This window comes from Bos indicus x Bos taurus, chromosome 28 (assembly GCF_003369695.1).
Source record: "Bos indicus x Bos taurus breed Angus x Brahman F1 hybrid chromosome 28, Bos_hybrid_MaternalHap_v2.0, whole genome shotgun sequence".
Taxonomy (NCBI): Eukaryota; Metazoa; Chordata; class Mammalia; order Artiodactyla; family Bovidae; genus Bos; species Bos indicus x Bos taurus.
This window is the reverse complement of record NC_040103.1, coordinates 18245805-18264608: the sequence shown is the minus strand read 5'-3', so window position 1 is coordinate 18264608 and position 18804 is coordinate 18245805. Positions and strand designations below refer to the sequence as shown.

At 36.6% G+C, this 18804-nt stretch overlaps 1 protein-coding gene across 3 annotated transcripts in view; it reads left to right on the top strand.

Annotated features, from left to right (window-relative positions):
• The window catches only part of RTKN2 (rhotekin 2), a 113391-nt gene that overhangs the window by 72933 nt on the left and 21654 nt on the right, over positions 1 to 18804 (top strand). For all 3 annotated transcript variants that reach the window (XM_027530703.1, XM_027530705.1, XM_027530704.1), the window contains 2 exons: positions 3063 to 3169; positions 4049 to 4180. In XM_027530703.1, the coding sequence (XP_027386504.1) occupies positions 3063 to 3169; positions 4049 to 4180 (239 nt within the window). The remainder of the gene's footprint in view (positions 1 to 3062; positions 3170 to 4048; positions 4181 to 18804) is intronic.

Sequence of the window (18804 nt, the reverse complement as noted above, 5' to 3'; positions counted from 1 at the left end):
CAATCCCTGGGTCAGGAAGATCCCCCTGGAGGAGGGCATGGCAACCCACTCTGGTATTCTTGCCTGGAGAATCCCATGGACAGAGGAGCCTGGCGGGCTACAGTCCATGGGGTTGCACAGAAATTGGTCACTACTGAAGCAACTTAGCATCCACACATATGCTCTTCATTTAGGCTGGTCTTTTTCTTTTAACTGATGTACCAAACCTTGGCTACATCTATTAAATATATATTAAATAATTGTATTTTTAGCAAAAGTATTTTATTTTCTGAACTTACTTTTTGGTTAATAATAGTAACAGCCAATGGTTAGTCATTTAATAGGCATTTACCAACAGGGGTGCAGTGAAAACTTTATAAATCTTTTTTTGTGTGGTCCAGTGTGAAAAAGGACTGGCCATATGTTGCATTTTTATTTATACCCTGATACACACAATAGATTATACAGTGCTTTCCTTCCATACAGTTATAAAGGCTGTATACCCACCTGCACATTAGAGGAATATCTTAATGTTTTTTGAAAGAATGGAATATTAAACAATTGCAAACTTATAGAAAAGTTAAAAGTTGAATATCAAGGTCTTTTTGTTTTTCTCAAGAAGTATATGAGAGCAAGGTGCTTATCTGATGCTTCATTACTCTCAACTATGTTAGTATCTATTTCCTGCTAAAAGACATCCAGCTACATCATTACAGCTATCTAAGTCAGAAAATGAATATTAATGTATTACTGTTATTCCTATTAAACAGACACCATTCAAATATTTTTCCAGTAACATCCCTATGACCAAAGGATCCAGTGTAGATTCACTTACTGCATTTAATCATCATGCTTCTTTAGTTTCTTTCAATCTAGATCAGTTCTGCAGTCTTTCCTTGGCTTTCATAACTATGACATTTTAAAATATCATAGTTATTTTGTAGAAGTTCTCTGTGTTTAGGTTTGTTGAATGTTTTCTGGTGCTAAGACTCAGGATATGCGTCTTTGGCAGAAATGTCACAGAAGTGCTGCATTCTCATTGCATTCTATCAGGTGGCATATTTTGATTCATCCCATTACTGATGATATGCACCTCGGTCGCTTGATTTAGGGTGTCTGTCGAGCTTCTCTACTGTACAGTTACTCCTTTTGCTTCCCCCTTTTGTAATTAATATATAGTTCGTGTGTGGAATGAGGATACTTTGAAACTAAGTATAATATTTATTAGACTTCCAACTTATTCATTGATTTATTTATATAATAACATGGATTCGTGTTTTATAGTTTTACTCAGTGCATTATAATCTGTTAATATCTTGTTTATTTTGAGATTAAAACTGTCTTCGTTTGGGCCAGTGGGATTACATTCAAGATGGGTCTCTGTCTTTTTCCATGTCCTCCTCATTCATTGAGTACTTCCTTGCTTCAGGCATGACAAAATATTTCAGACTCTTCATGTACTTTACCTGCCCCAGTCCTGGAATCAGCCGTTTCTCCAAAGAAGACTGGTTCTTTTGAATAGAAATACTATTTAGAAGACATGGAGCTTTAGGTAAATTCACTGCTATTAGACTGTCACCATTAGTTGTCACTTTTCCTAGGCCCTCTTAGTGGACGTACATGTATATATTTTTTGTCATGGATTTCTTAATCTCTATATGTTGAAAACCATGAGTTCATACCAGTACATCTAGTTCTAAACCAATACCAAAGAGTTCATTCTGCATATTTGTATTTCCTTTCTGTGATAGTGAGAAACCTGTCTTCTATTATCTTTATATTATCTACTGTCTTTTATTCTTTGATTAGTCTCCTTAAAAGCAACCTTTTTCCCATCTTCCTCACATAATTGCCTTCCTCACCCGACTCGGGTTTTAACCCCACGTGCCTGGCTGCCCTCGTTACCCCATGTGGACACCCTCGTCAGCCTCCCTGTGCTCTGACACCCCATACCCAGCTGCCCCTGTGCTTGGATTTCCTTCTTCCTGGACTCTGATGCACTCCTCTGGTTTACCAGATGTGTGAACGGCTTCCTCACTCCTCAAGCTGACACCCATGTCTGGACCACCCCCGAAATGTGCACACTTCTCTTACTCTCCTTGGATTCTGACACCTCACTTGGGCAGCCACTGCGCATAGATACCCTCCTTGCTCTACCTGGACCCCAACTCTCCATGCCAGGCCAACCACTGAAAAGAGATTCCCCTTGGGTTCTAGATTGCCCATGTGATCCATCGTCCTCAGCCCATTTAGGCTCTGCCGCCTCATGCCAGGAAGCTTTCTCACTCACCCTTCTTATCCTGCCTGGCTCCAGCACCTAGCTCTGCCCACTACTGTTCCCCTCCCCCCAACTCTTGGCACAGATCCCCATCTTGGTGGGCTTCACATAATGGCTTACAACTGTAAGGAAAGGGAGAAGGGGAAGGGCCTAAAGGTTTATTATTAAATTAAGTTGTGCTATGAAGTGTTTTATTCAGAGGATCAATTTGCTAATTACTATAATGAAAACCAGAGTAAAAAGTAGAATGTGACATACAAAAATCATTTTATTAGGAATTTTTTTAAATTACCTGAGTTTACTTATATGCCCTGAACTACCTCCATTGATTAATTGTTTTAAGAAGAAAGAGATCAAGAGACTAAAAGTTCCATGTCTATTCCAGGTGACAGCATGCTATAAACCAGGGATCCCCAAACTCCAGAATCTAATGCCTGATGATCTGAGATGGAGTTGATGTAATAATAATAATAATAATATAAGTAAAATGCACAATATAAGTAATGTGTTTGAATCATCCTAAAACCATTCCACCCTCGCAGTGTGTAGCAAAATTGTCTTCCACAAAACCGGTCCCTGGTGCCCAAAATGTTGGGGACCACTACTACAAACTATTAGTTTAATATCATCCTGTCCTGACTGCTTTCTTTCATTTGATGTTGTCATTGAATATGGTAATATGAGTAGGAGGGACCTTTACATATGTTCTTATATAAAGCAAAAAAAATTGTAAAAATAATTGAAATGTATAATGACCTTAAATAAACACATATTTATACCTTGACTTTTTTTCTCATTTAAATAGAAGAATCTTCATTTTGGCTTCCCTTATATGGTAACATGTGCTGCCGACTAGTCGCCCAACCAACCTGTATGGCTGAGGATGTATTTGTGGGATTTCTTAATGAGCAGGTTAGAAGACTTTAAATATCCTACAACAATTGTAGCTCTAATTTAGATCTCAGTGACAATTGTTTGGCATTTTGATATTGAGAAGTATTTTCTTTTTTTGTATATAAAATTGTCTCTTGAATGGCAGCTTCCTCATTGTTAGAATAGGAGTTATGGCTGGGAGTGATAAGGCGGGAAGGGGAAGGGTCTTAATGCAATTCTGATGGCTAGGGAGCTGCCTCTCCAGGTTCCTCTGCTTCATTAATAGCAGCAACAGGATAATCGGTAACAGAGGACTACTTGGGGAAACTGATGAGGACAGCTTTCAGCACAGTTTTGGCCTCTAGGCTTCCAAAGCTGCCTCTGTGCAACCTACTCCTTATTTATTTATAACTATAGTTATTTATATTCAGTAAATAATTAATTATGGGCGTCAATCAATAGCTTTTTAAAAAAGATTCCATTAAGAGGAAAGAAAATTTGCATTTATACAGGGAAGTCCGTGTTCTGAGAACAGTAAGGGAAAGTTATATTTTGAGCATTGAGTTATTTTTATAATTTTCCTGAGTCATTCGGTGAATTTCTGTGGAATTCTAAGCACTAATTTTTAATAGGCTAGCTTCTCTTAAATTGCGTTGATTTATGATTTTATGTGTATGAGTTATGTGATAATCATTACTTCCTTTATGCATAATGTTTTTGAGAATTCAAAACATTTCTTCTCTGATACTAACTTTTTGACTTTGGGCTACTAACTTATTGTATATTAAATTAATTGGGTAGCTATCATATTAAAACATCTTTAAAAACTAACTGATAATTCAAGTATTTTGTTGAGTTTAGGGTTAAGATGATAAATAATGATTTAAAGTTGAGAATTTCTTGATTTTTCTTTTTCAGCAAATGGTAGGAGGTCTAATTCGTTGGAGAAGGTTGTACTGTGTTTTAAGAGGGGGTAAACTCTATTGTTTTTACACTCCAGAAGAAATTGAAGCTAAAGTGGAACCAGCTTTGATAGTGTCTATTAACAAGGTAAATAAAATGCTATTTTGAAGATAAAGGTATAATATTTTATAAAATTATTTTCTATTACAGTTCACACTGTTGTCATCTTATTTATAAAAATGGGAAGAACTGCTAAAAATAGTTCATAAAGATAATTTAATCTTATTTTTCTATTTATAAAACTTATCTGGTAAAGGAAGTACTGTATATTTTCTAAGAAAGTGTAGTAATTGGAGATCTATACCAGCAAATAGATCTTAAAGCAGAGAAGGTGACCTGACATTAACAGGTGGTTTAAATTTTTTATGAATGTATAATTAAGATATCATATAAACATCATGTTACAGTAATATGCTCTTTCTAGTTAATGCTTAAATGAACCCATAAAAAGAAATTCCTGAGTATACTTTGTGATTTCTTATGGGATTGATGGACAGTTGTTTAGCCTTCTGCCAGAAGAATACACATACATATAAATATACTGGTTTGATAAAAAGGAGATTATAAAATTTTAGTTTGAAAGTTTTTACCCAGAAATCTGCAGGAAAATTTTTCAGTCTAAGGCAGACTTATTTTATCTCACCATCTTAAGTTTGTCTATCCTCCAAGTCTAGGGTTTATTAGAGAGTTTTTCCTCCTCCTTTATAGCATTCCAACTCTAGAATTAAATTAGTATTTCTAGATTAGAAGATCATGTTTTCTGCCCATGAACTTCAATTGTTTCTAGTTGTTTAACTTTGCTTGCCTTCAGTGTGTGGTAAAACATGAGCCATCACATCTGTTAACTGTAATATACATGTTCTACTTGCCTGTAAGTTATCTTTTGAGAAAAAATGTTAGTATATGTCCTGAAAAAACATGTAGATACTGGTCTGCTAGTGTATAAAGATTTAGTTAATTTCTATGATCTTTCCAGTAATGACATTTGATCTGTTTCTGCCCTGCTTTTAGAGATGATGCCACTTTTTCTTAAAGGAAATCCTATAGTGAGACCTTTTATTATGTAATTAAGTCCACTTAATTTATCTGTTGTATTAGAAAGATTAATGTTGCTCTTAAATAATACACCTCAAATATTATAACAGTGAATTTATTTTCATTTAAAAATTAGGTTACAGTGTCTTTTTATTACTGGAAAATTGATGTAATTTTTCCTTTGTTTGTCAACTTTTTGTTGAACATAGTGTTCACTTCCCCGCCAGAGTTTTTTTTAAATTTCAGATGTATAGAAAAGTTGAAAGAATAGAAAAATAAAACCTGGTACCCATCTCCTAGATTATTCAGCTGTTCTTAACATTTTTACCACATTTGCTTTCTCTCTAGATACTTAAAAAAATTTTTTTCTGAACCATTTGAAAGTAAGCAGCAAGCAGCATGAAATCTCTTTCCTAGTATGTATTAGCATGTTTCTCCTGAAAACAAGGACATTTCCTTCATATCTGTAATATTATTATCATAGTCAATAAATTTATTGTTGATGAAATAATGCTATCTAATATACCGAGCAAATTGCCTCAATTGTCTCCAAAATGTTCCAATTTTTATTTTTTGTTTTATCCAAGACTCCATCAAGGATTACAGATTGCATCTGGTCACCATGTCATTTGTTTCCTTTTTATCTAAATTGTACCCTTCACTTGCCATTCTTAAAAAAATTTATCATGACATTGACATTTTTGAAAAGTCCAGGCAAATTCCCAAATTTGTTTTTGACTAATTGTTTTGCTTTATTCATGTTAAATACTTTTGGCTAGAGCTCTTCTGATACATAGATGATTTTGTGTAACCTTATTTTCACTAGGTAGTTAAGTAATAAAAAAGAAATCCTACCAATTTTTTTCTTGTATGTTGTACAATGGAATATGGATAGCTATAAACTAAATTAAAATGTAATCCAAACAAGTGATATTTTAAAAGTTAGATTTGAAAACAGCCTTCAAGGTATTCATTTTTCTTATCGCAGCCCTTTAAGGGAGGCAGAGCAGGTAGGTCAACCCTGTTTTACAGGTATCTTATTTCTGTTTTACAAGTGAAAACCCGTACTCAGAGATCAGATAGAACTTGTCTAGCTAGTAAATAAAATTGTATGGGTCGCTTTTTTCCTAATGGGTAGAAAACATAGATTAAAAATTCATGGATTTTTTTTTCTTCATAGTCATACTGCTAATGAAGCAAAATTAAACTTTCCTATCTCCAAATCCACTTTGAATCAGTTTTGAAAGTATAAAGTAGCTTTGAAATGAGGTTCTCAGTCCAAAGCCAAGTTACCTGTGGGCAGTAACTTATGAATCTATTGAAACTTTACGATTTAAATTTAAGAGGACAATTATAATAGAACTTCTTGGTTACTGTAGTCAGTGCATATGTATTTTCTTGTTTGATGATGAGTCTATTTCCAAAAAGTGGTTAACAGTATTTACATGGCCTGACTAAATTGACCTTTTTCAATTGACTCATTTTTCCTGTGGTAATAAAGGCTGATGACCTGGCAACTGATGGGATTCTGTAGTCAATCAGCTCCATTATTATGATCACTGAAATCAGCATATTTAGAAATCCCGTGGTGGCTCCACAATTAAGCATTGCAGATTCACAGGAATATTATTTATCTAATAATTTGTATAGACTCAGCCTTAGGCTTGGTACAACATGAGCTGTATTTGACCCTGAGGACTGATGACACAATTACTGCTTCCAGTGAATATGCTGCTGCTGCTGCTGCTGCTAAGTCGTTTCAGTCGTGTCCAACTATGCGACCCCAGAGACAGCAGCCCACCAGGCTCCCCCGTCCCTGGGATTCTCCAGGCAAGAACCCTGGAGTGGGTTGCCATTTCCCTCTCCAATGCATGAAAGTGAAAAGTGAAAGTGAAGTCGCTCAGTCGTGTCCGACTCTTCACGACCCCATGGACTGCAGCCTACCAGGCTCCTCCATCCATGGGATTTTCTAGGCGAGAACTCTTGAGTCGGGTGCCATTGCCTTCTCCACCAGTGAATATGACTGTTGTTTAAAGTACCAAAAAGAATTTTAATATTAAATCGTAAGGTTAAGGTTGGGAAGATTAATATAATTTAGTTGCTTATCTCAAAAATTAAAATGATGACAAAGTGTTAAATTACCTAACTTTGCAATATTTCCATCTTAATTTTCTCCAGTGCTGATTCCAGCACTGATTCCTGCCCTTTCTCAGTAGAAATTTTTCCTTTGCATTTCTTACTTAAAAAAAATTTTTGTATGAAAGTATAATTAATTTATACACTGTGTTAGTTTCAGGTGTACAACAAAGTGAATCAGTTATACATATACGTATATCCACTCTTTTTTTAGATTCTTTTCCCATATAGGTCATTTGCAGCATATTGAGTAGAGTCCCCTGTGCTATATAGTAGGTCCTTATTAGTTATCTATTTTCTATGTAGGTGTGTATACATCAATACCAATATTTCAATTTATCCCTCCTCCTGCTTTTCTCCTGGCAACCATAAGATTATTTTCTACTTCTTTATCTGTGTTGTAAATAAGTTCATTTGTACCACTTTTCAAGATTCCCAAAATAAGCAACACCATATGACATTTATTTTTAAATATCTAACTTCTGTCATGGCTTAGTATCATTGAGTTGGACAAGGCTGTGGTCCATGTGGTTAGGTTGGCAACTTTTGTGTGATTATGGTTTCAGTGTGACAGAATGTGGTCCACTGGAGAAGGGAATGGCAAACCTTCAGTGTTCTTGCCTTGAGAACCCCATGAACAGTATGAAAAAGCAAAATGATAGGACACTGAAAGAGGAACTCCCCAGGTCGGTAGGTGCCCAGTATGCTACAGGAGGTCGGTGGAGAAGTAACTCCAGAAAGAATGAAGGGAAGGAGCCAAAGCAAAAACAATACCCAGTTGTGGATGTGACTAGTGATAGAAGCAAGGTCCAATGCTGTAAAGAGCAATATTGCATAGGAACTTGGAATGCCAGGTCCATGAATCAAGGCAAATTGGAAGTGGTCAAACAGGAGATGGCAAGAGTGAACGTTGACATTCTAGGAATCAGCGAACTAAAATGGACTGGAATGGGTGAATTTAACTCAGATAACCATTATATCTACTACTGTGGGCAAGAATTCCTTAGAAGAAATGAGGTAGCCATCATGGTCAACTAAAGAATCCGAATGCAGTACTTGGATGCAATCTCAAAAACGACAGAATGATCTCTGTTTGTTTCCAAGGCAAACCATTCAATATCACAGTAATCCAAGTCTATTCCCCAACCAGTAATGCTGAAGAAGCTGAAGTTGAATGGTTCTATGAAGACCTACAAGACCTTTTAGAACTAACACCCGAAAAAGATGTCCTTTTCATTATAGGGGACTGGAATGCAAAAGTAGGAAGTCAAGAAACACCTGAAATAACACGCTAATTTGGCCTTGGAATACGGAATGAAGCAGGGCAAAGACTAATAGAGTTTTGCCAAGAAAATGCACTGGTCATAACAAACACCCTCTTCCAACAACACAAGAGAAGACTCTACACATGGACATCACCAGATAGGGAACACCAAAATCAGATTGATTATATTCTTTGCAGCCAAAGATGGAGAAGCTCTATACAGTCAGCAAAAACAAGACCAGGAGCTGACTGTGGCTCAGATCATGAACTCCTTATTGCCAAATTCAGACTTAAATTGAAGAAAGTAGGGAAAACCACTAGACCATTCAGGTATGACCTAAATCAAATCCCTTGTGATTTTATAGTGGAAGTAAGAAATAGATTTAAGGGACTAGATCTGATAGACAGAGTACCTGATGGACTATGGACAGAGGTTTGAGACACTGTACAGGTGACAGGGATCAAGACCATCCCCATGGAAAAGAAATGCAAAAAAGCAAAACGGCTGTCTGGGGAGGCCTTACAAATAGCTGTGAAAAGAAGAGAAGCGAAAAGCAAAGGAGAAAAGGGAAGATATACCCATCTGAATGCAGAGTTCCAAAGAATAGCAAGGAGAGATAAGAAAGCCTTCCTCAGTGATCAATGCAAAGAAATAGAGGAAAACAACAGAATGGGAAAGACTAGAGATTTCTTCAAGAAAATTAGAGACACCAAGGGAACATTTCATGCAAAGATGGGCTCAATAAAGGACAGAAATGGTATGGACCTAACACAAGCAGAAGATATTAAGAAGAGGTGGCAAGAATACACAGAAGAACTGTACAAAAAAAGAGCTTCATGACCAAGATAATCACGATGGTGTGATCACTGACCTAGAGCCAGACATCCTGGAATGTGAAGTCAAGTGGGCCTTAGAAAGTGTCACTATGAACAAAGGTAGTGGAGGTGATGGAATTCCAGTTGAGCTATTTCAAATCCTGAAAGATGATGCTGTGAAAGTGCTGCACTCAATATGCCAGCAAATTTGGAAAACTCAGCAGTGGCCACAGGACTGGAAAAGGTCAGTTTTCATTCCAATCCCAAAGAAAGGCAATGCCAAAGAATGCTCAAACTACCACACAATTGCACTCATCTCACACGCTAGTAAAGTAATGCTCAAAATTCTTCAAGCCAGGCTTCAGTAACACGTGAATCGTGAACTTCCAGATGTTCAAGCTGGTTTTAGGAAAGGCAGAGGAACCAGAGATCAAACATCCGTTGGCATGGAAAAAGCAAGAGAGTTTCAGAAAAACATCTATTACTGCTTTATTGACTATGCCAAAGCCTTTGACTGTGTGGATCACAATCAACTGTGGAAAATTCTTCAAGAGATGGGAATACCAGACCACCTGACCTGCCTCTTGAGAAACCTATATGCAGGTCAGGAAGCAACAGTTAGAACTGGACATGGAACAACAGACTGGTTCCAAATAGGAAAAGGAGTTCGTCAAGGCTGTATATTGTCACCCTGCTTATTTAACTTATATGCAGAGTACATCATGAGAGACGCTGGGCTGGAAGAAGCACAAGCTGGAATCAAGATTGCCAGGATAAATATCAATAACCTCAGATATGCTGATGACACCACCCTTATGGCAGAAAGTGAAGAGGAACTAAAAAGCCTCTTGATGAAAGTGAAAGAGGAAAGTGAAAAAGTTGGCTTAAAGCTCAGTGTGGCATCTGGTCCCATCACTTCATGGGAAATGAATGGGGAAACAGTGGAAATAGTGTCAGACTTTATTTTTCTGTGCTTCAAAATCACTGCAGATGGTGATTACAGCCATGAAATTAGAAGATGCTTACTCCTTGGAAGGAAACTTATGACCAACCTAGATAGCATATTCAAAAGCAGAGACATTACTTTTCCAACAAAGGTCCATCTAGTCAAGGCTATGGTTTTTCCAATGGTCATGTATGGATGTGAGAGTTAGACCGTAAAGAAAGCTGAGCGCCGAAGAATTGATGCTTTTGAACTGTGGTATTGGAGAAGACTCTTGAGAGTCCCTTGGACTGCAAGGAGATCCAACCAGTCCATCCTAAAGGAGACCAGTCCTGGGCGTTCATTGGAAGGACTGTTGTTGAAGCTGAAACTCCAATACATGGCCACCTGATGCGAAGAGCTGACTCATTTGAAAAGACCCTGATGCTGGGAAAGATTGAGGGCAGGAGGACAAGGGGATGACAGAGGATGAGATGGTTGGATGGCATCACCAACTCAATGGACATGAGTTTGGGTAAACTCGTGGAGTTTGTGATGGACAGGGAGGCCTGGTGTGTTGCAGTCCATGGGGTCACAAAGAATCAGACACGACTGAACGACTGAATTGAACTGGGTAGATGCCCAGGAGCGAAATTGCTGGATCATATGATGGCTTTATTTTTAGTTTTTTAAGAAACCTCCATACTGTTCTCCATAGTGGTTCTACCAATTTATATTCCCAAACAGCACCAGAGAGTTCCCTTTTCTCCACTCCCTCTCCAATCTATTGTTTGTAGATTTTTTGATGGTGACCATTCTGACCAGTGGGGGCTTCCCTGGTGGCTCAGCTGGTAAAGAATCTGCCTGAAATCCAGGAGACCTGGGATTTGATCCTTGGTGGGGGAGATACCCTGGAGAAGGGAAAGGCTACCTACTCCAGTATTCTTGCCTGGATAATTCTATGGATAGAGGAGCTTGGTGGGCTACCGTCCATGGGGTTGCAAAGAGGCTTACACGATTGAGCGATTAACACTTTCACTTTGATTCTGACCAGTGTGAAGTGATACTCATTGTAGTTTTGATTTGCATTTCTCTAATAATTAGTGATGTTGGGCATATTTTCACATGCTTTTTTGGCCAGTTGTTTGTTTTCTCTGGAGAAATGTCTGTCTAGAGCTTCTGTCCAGTTTTTAATTGGGTTTTTTTGTTGTGTGTGTGTTTTTTTTTTTAATTGAACTGCATGTGTTTTTTGTCTATTTGTCAGTCTCATTGTTTGCAAATATTTTCTCCCATTCTGTGGGTATTCTTTTAGTTCTGTTTATGGTTTCCTTTGCTATACAAAAGCTTTTAAGTTTAATTAGGTCTCATTTGTTTATTATTGTTTTTATTTTCATTACTCTAGGGTGTTGTTCAAAAAGATTGCTTTGATTTACAGTCAGAGAGTGTTTTGCCTGTGTATTCCTCTAAGAGTCTTACAGTATTCGGCCTTACATTTAGGTCTTTAGTCTATTTTGAGTTTATTTTTGTGTATAGTGTGAGGGAGTATTGTAATTTCATTCTTTTACATGTAGCTGTCCAGTTTTTCCAGCACCACTTATTGAAGCCACTTTCTTTTCTCCATTGTATGGTCTTGTCTCGTTTGTAATAGCTTAGTTCGACCAGAGGTGTGGGTTTATCTCTGGACTTGCTATCTGGTCCATTGGTCTGTATTTCTGTTTTTATGCCAGTACCGTACTGCTTTGATTACTGTAGCTCCTTGACTTGATTGACTATTTCCTTCTCCATGTTGGGGAAATTTTCAGCTATAATCTCTTCAAAAATTTTCTCATACCCTTTCTTTTTCTCTTCTTCCGCTGGGACCCCTATAATTTGAATGTTGGTGTGTTTGATATTATACCAGAGGTCTTTGAGACTATCCTCAGTTTTTTTCATTCTTTTTACTTTATTCTGCTCTTCAGAAATTATTTCCACCATTTTATCTTCCAGCTCACTGATTTGTTCTTCTGCTTCAGATATTCTCCTATTGATTCCTTCTGGAGTATTTTTAATTTCAGTAATTGTGTTGTTTGTCTCTCTGTTTATTCTTTAATTCTTCTAGGTCTTTGTTAATTGATTCTTGCCTTTTCTCCATTCTGTTTTCAAGGTTTTTGATCATCTTTACTATCATTATTCTGAATTCTTTTTTAGGTAGTTTGCCTATTTTCATTTATTTGGACTTCTGTGTTTCTAGCTTGTTCTTTCATTTGCGTGGTGTTTCTCTGTCTTTACATTTTTTTTTTTTTAACTTATTGGATTTGAGGTCTCCTTTTCCCAGGCTTCAAGGTTGAATTCTGTCTTCCTTTTGGTTTCTGCCCTCCTAAGTTTGGTCCATTGGTTTGTGTGAGCTTCCTATAGCATAAGATTTGTGCTGAGTTTTGTTGTTGTTGTTTGTTTTGTTTTTCCTCTGGTGGGCAAGGCTGAGTGAGGTGGTGATCCTGTCTGCTTGGTGATTGGGTTTGTACTTTTATTTTGTTTGTTGTTTAGATGAGACATCCTGCACAGGGTGCTACTGATGGTTGGGTGATGCCAAGTCTTGTATTCAAGGGGTTTCCTTTGTGTGAGTTCTCACTATTTGATACTCCCGAGGGTTAGTTCTCTGGGAGTCTAGGATTTTGTAGTCAGTGCTCCCACTCCAAAGGCTCAGGGCTTGATCTCTGGTCAGGAATGAAGATTTCAGAAATGGTTTGTTATGGCATTAAGTGAGATTAAAACAAATACCCGAAAACAAGAAACCAAAGCTGAATCCCATACAAATGGCAGTTACAAAATCAGTCAAATAATAATTAAAATAATGGAATATACATATATATATACACACACACCCATAAGCAAAATCAAAACAGTCCAGCAAAAATAAAGTACAGTAGATTGACCTGGCAAACAAAGGAAATCAAAAATTACATCTACCAGTTAAGAACAAAACTAACTAAAGCACAAACTGGAAAACAAAACTAAAGCAAGGTGCCAAGTGGGGAATAAAGCAATGCAAACAAAAGTAACAAATATGTTGAGAGGAAAGAAAAGACAGAAAGAATATATATACAAAATTAAATAGAGGTAGATACATTTTTTATTAAAGCAATTTTTACTTATTTTTTCAACTTATAAGATTATTCAGATTTATAGAAAAGTTGTAAAAAAAACACCTCAGTGAACACTTGTGTTTCATCTCGAGTCACCCATTAACAATTTTGTCATATTTGCTTTATTTCTTTATTTTTCTTTTTTTGGGAGTGGGTTAAACACTTTTTGTAGTATTTAATTTTTAATCAGCTTTATGGTTGTATACTTTACATAAAATAAAATTCACCAATTTTAAGGGTATAGAAGTGAAGTTGCTCAGTCGTGTCTGACTCTTTGTGACCCCATGGACTGTAGCCTGCCAGGCTCCTCCGTCCATGGGATTTTCCAGGCAAGAATACTGGAGTGGGTTGCCATTTCCTTCTCCAGGGGATCTTCCCAACCCAGGGATCAAACCTGAGTCTCCGGCATTGCAGGCAGACTCCTTACCCTCTGAGTCACCAGGGAAGTCTTTAAGGGTATAGTTTGATAATTTTGACAAATAAGATACAGTTATGTAATCATTATTAAAATCATTATTGGATTATAGTTTGTTTAGATATTTTTTATGAGAACATTAAGTCTATTCTCTTAGAAAGTTTCACTTATACAGTACTGTTATCAACTATAGTCACCATGTTTTACATTGGATTATTGGACCTAATTTAGCGGAAAGTTTTATAAAGTCTTTTATCTATTTTTTTTTCTGGAGACATTTGAACATAAGTCTCCAGTATTGTTAATTCATCCCTGAATATTTCAACATGCACCTTTTAAAAACAGGAGCCTCTCAAATTATGTAATTTATATTTATATGTATGGAATTATGTGTGTATATATAATTCTGTCACCCCAGCTGGGCAGATTAGGAGGGTTTCCTATGTATCATCTAGTGTCCAGTCCATAATCACGCTTCCCCAATTGTCGCTAAAACATCTTTTTAGCTTTCACTTTCAATCTAGGCCACTTCAACAGTTATGCATCCTAACTTCTTCTAAACTGTAAATTAGGTCTAGAGACTTGATTAAATTCATTTTACACATTTTTATTAAAATATTTCAGGGATAATGTCAAATACTTTATAGGACATTATGTTCAGAGTCACATGATGTCAGGTTGTCTCACTGTTGGCAATGACAAGTTTAATGACTTGATTAAGGTGATGACTGCTAGCTCTCTTCAAAGTAAATGTTAACTTTTGTCTTTATAGTTAGCAAGTAGTCAGTTCAGTGATATAGCCAGAGTGTAAATATGTTTGTTGTCCAACAACCTTTCACATGGTTTTAATGAACTGATTGCCCTTATCTAGACCAGTTATTACTTTGGAGATTGCATATACTTTTCTCCCTACTGTGCTTCCTCTATATGTGTTAGCTGGTGCTCTTTTGTAAAGAAGAATGAATTGTGTCACTCCTGAAAAGGCTAGATTCATGTTTAATGTTAATGACCAATTTTCAGAATAAGGAGTTAGTCTTACATGTTGACATTATATTGATATTGGCAACATGTATTAGAGTAGAATTACCTCCCCCAGATGTAGCATATGAGTGTCATTTCTATTGTCCTGTCCCACCTCCAATATTATGATAAACTCATAAATTTCAATCCATGCAGTCTACTCAGTGTTTTAAATTACTTGGTTTTAAATATAAGGTAAGTAAGTAAGTGAAGTTGCTCAGTCGTGTCTGACTCTTTGCGACACTATGGGCTGTAGCCCACCAGGCTCCTCCATCCATGGAATTTTCCAGGCAAGAGTACTGGAGTGGGTTGCCATTTTCTTCTCCAGGGGATCTTCCTGACCCAGGGATTGAACCCTGGTCTCCCACATTGTAGGCAGACTCTTTACTGTCTGAGCCGTGAGGGAAGTATAACATAGATGTTTTAATTATTTTGCTTAATTTGTAAATTTCTAAGGGAAGATGCTATTAATGTGTTCTTAAATAAATAGGATCATTGATAAATGCCAAGTTGGTATTTTCTCATAGGTAGAGCAGATAAGCACCACATAAAACTTTTAAGAATAGTGTTTTTGTTTCACTTGTTAGTGTATTTCCAATACTAGGTCTCTAAGATCTTTCTTTTTATGCTTAACAATGTTAAATATTAAATACAAAGCAAAATTCCTTTCTTTTGATTGTCTTCTCTCATGATTTAGAAAATAGTAATTTTGCTTAATGCTGCTTTAAAAATTATGTGAAAGCATAAATTTTACAGTTGCTAAGGTATATAAATAATAGCTCTGCTATTTTGATCATAGGATCTTTTCTATGACTATAATTCTTGTCCTTCTAAATGGCATTTCCTGTAAGGCTAAGTCAGTTCATTAATTTTCAGAGGGAGCCATCTGTGGAAATAGTCACATTAAGAAAAGAAAAGCCTAAAAGCTATTCCCCTTTTCTTTTCAATCCAAATTTGAAAGGATGATTTACTTCAAAGTGATTGTTTAACTTCAAAAAACTTCCCTATGAATGTTGTTGAGCTAGACATCCTCAATAAAGGGTACTTAACTGGAGCCACTGAATCTCCTATACATTGTTGAAAGCATTTTATTAGCCAAAGTTTTATCCATTGCCAGTGGGGTGGGGAGTGGGATGGAAAAGAAGTGTGAGTCTTTGAGATCAATAGTCTTTTCTTGATTTAAATACTATGCATGACTTCATTTTAATGAATAATAAAATCTGTACTAAACAAGTCAATAACACTAGTTGGTGTGATAGTCCTTTGTTAAACGTCTTGAAATGGCTTTTAACCATTATATTTATCATGGACCCTAGCAAGTAAAATTATCATGAAGCACACGGGATTTTCTTCTGATTATGTTAGTCCTTTTAATGTATGAACCCTATCAACTATTTAGATTTTCCTTTATTAAATACAGCAAAAATAATTTTTTAAGCAACCTTTTTCTTCAGAGTTTGCATCTAATTTCACTGACATAAATTGAAAATAATTATATCACACTAATGCTAATTACACCCAGTACTTATTTTAACTTATGGTTATGCTTTATTTCAAACATTCCTTGCCATATGTTTGTAGAAGGTATGCCTTCTTTGTCATTAGAGTATGTATAAGTTCTAAAGCTTGTTTTTAGCCATCAACAATTTTGTCTTCATGCCTGATTAATAAGACTTTAGCCCAGACATCTTTCAAAGAACTCATTTATCTTTACAACATGTTTCTGAGGAAGATGTGAGTGCAATCTTATCTTTGTATTATAAGTAAGAAAGCAGGCAGTTCATTTTTGTAGTTGTATTTTATGGTTTGTTTTTTTTTTTGGAAAAAATTTCAAGACAAAATGTAGAAAGAATATTACCTCCACCATAGGATTATTTTGAAGCAAATTCTAGCAATCATATCATTTTACTTGTAAATATTACTATTGCCATACTTAAGAAAATCTAGTTATATATAAAGATAGTGTGTTATCAAAAATCCAGACAGTGTTCAAATTTCTGTCTTGTGATTTTTTTAACAGCTTTTTGAATCAGGATCCAAATAAGGCCCATATACTGCAGTTGACTGATTAGGTCTCCTAAATTTCTTAATCAGTTGGCATTCATTCCACCATCACCCTGCTTTCTCTCTTACATATATACACACACACACAATTACACACAATTTGTTTGTTGAAGAAATTTGGTCATTTATCTTACACAGTTTTTATAGTCCAGAGTTTGCTGATTGCATCTTCAAGTTGTCTTTTTTCTTTCTGTTTCTGAAGCAGGTTTAGGTTTGTTCATTGGTTAGTTTTCATTCCAATCCTAAAGAAAGACAGTGCCAAAGAATGTTCAAACTACTGTGCAATTGTGCTTATTTCACATGCTAGCAAGGTAATGCTCAAAGTCTGTCAACCTAGACTTCAACAGTATGTGAACTGAGAACCTCCAGACATACAACTGGATTTAGAAAAGGCAGAGGAACCAGAGATCAAATTGCCAACATCCACTGGATCATGGAAAAAGCAAGAGAGTTCCAGAAAAAATCTACTTCTGCTTCACTGACTACACTGAAGTCTTTGTGTCACAATAAACTGTGGAAAATTCTTGAAGAGATAGGAATACCAGACCATCTTACCTGCCTCCTGAGAAACCTTTATGCAGGTCAAGAAGCAACAGGTAGAACTGAACATGGAACAACAGACTTGTTAAATTTGGAAAGGAATACATCAAGGCTGTATATCATCACCCTGCTCATTTAACTTCTGTGCAGAGTACATCATGTGAAATGCCAGGCTGGATGAATCGCAAGCTGGAATCAAGATTGCCAGGAGAAATATCAACAACTTCAAATATGCAGATGATACCACCCTAATGGCAGAAAGAGAAGAGGACTTAAAAAGTCTCTTGATGAGGGTGAGTGAAAGAGGAGAGTGAAAAAGCTGGCTTGAACCTCAGCATTCATAAAACTGAAATCATGGCATCCAGTCCCATCATTTCATGGCAAATAGATGGGGAAAAAGTAGAAAGTGACAGAGTATTTTTTTGGGCTTCAGAATCACTGTGGACAGTGACTGCAATCATGAAATTAAAAGATGCTTGCTCCTTAGAAAAAAAGCTATGACAAACCTAGACAGCTTATTAAAACACAGAGACATCACTTTGACGACGAAGGTCCGTGTAGTTAAAGCAATGGTTTTTCCAGTAGTCATGTACGAATGTGGGAGTTGGACTATAAAGAAAGCTGAGCACTGAAGAATTGAGGCTTTTTAACTGTGGTGTTGGAGAAGACTCTTGAGAGTCCCTTGGACAGCAAGGAGATCAAACCAGTCAATCCTAAAGGAAATCAACCCTAAATTTTCATCAGAAGGACTGATGCTGAAGCTGCAATACTTTGGTCTCCTGATGCAAAGAGCAGACTCATTGGAAAAGACCCTGATGCTGGGAAAGATTGAAGGCAAAAGGAGAAGGGGGAGACAGAGGATGAGATGATTGGATGACATCACCAACTCAATGAATATGAGTTTGAGGAAACTCTGGGAGATAATGAAGGACAAATGAAGCCCAGTGTGCTGCAGTCCATGGGGTCACAAAGAATCGGATATGACTTAGTGACTAAGCAATAACAACAGTTGGTTTGTTGGTAAGAATATATGTGACTCTTTTTATCAATAGATGTATAATACTGTCTGGGTCTTCCAGTCATGTTAATGTCTGTTGATGAACATTATATAAATTCTTTATTTCATCAGGGATTCCAAACTGGTGCTGTTTTTAACATTCTTTCGTTTATTTGCTGGCATATCTCAGCTTTATCAGCTATTAGGTTGAAGGACAATTCTTAAAGGAAAGGCGGGATAAACGCTTGTATTTTTGCATTTATATACTTCATTGTTGTTCAGTCGCTCAGTCGTGTCCGACTCTGCAGCATACCCATGGACTGCAGGATACCAGGGTTCTCTATCCGTCACCATATCCCAGAGCTTGCTCAAACTCATGT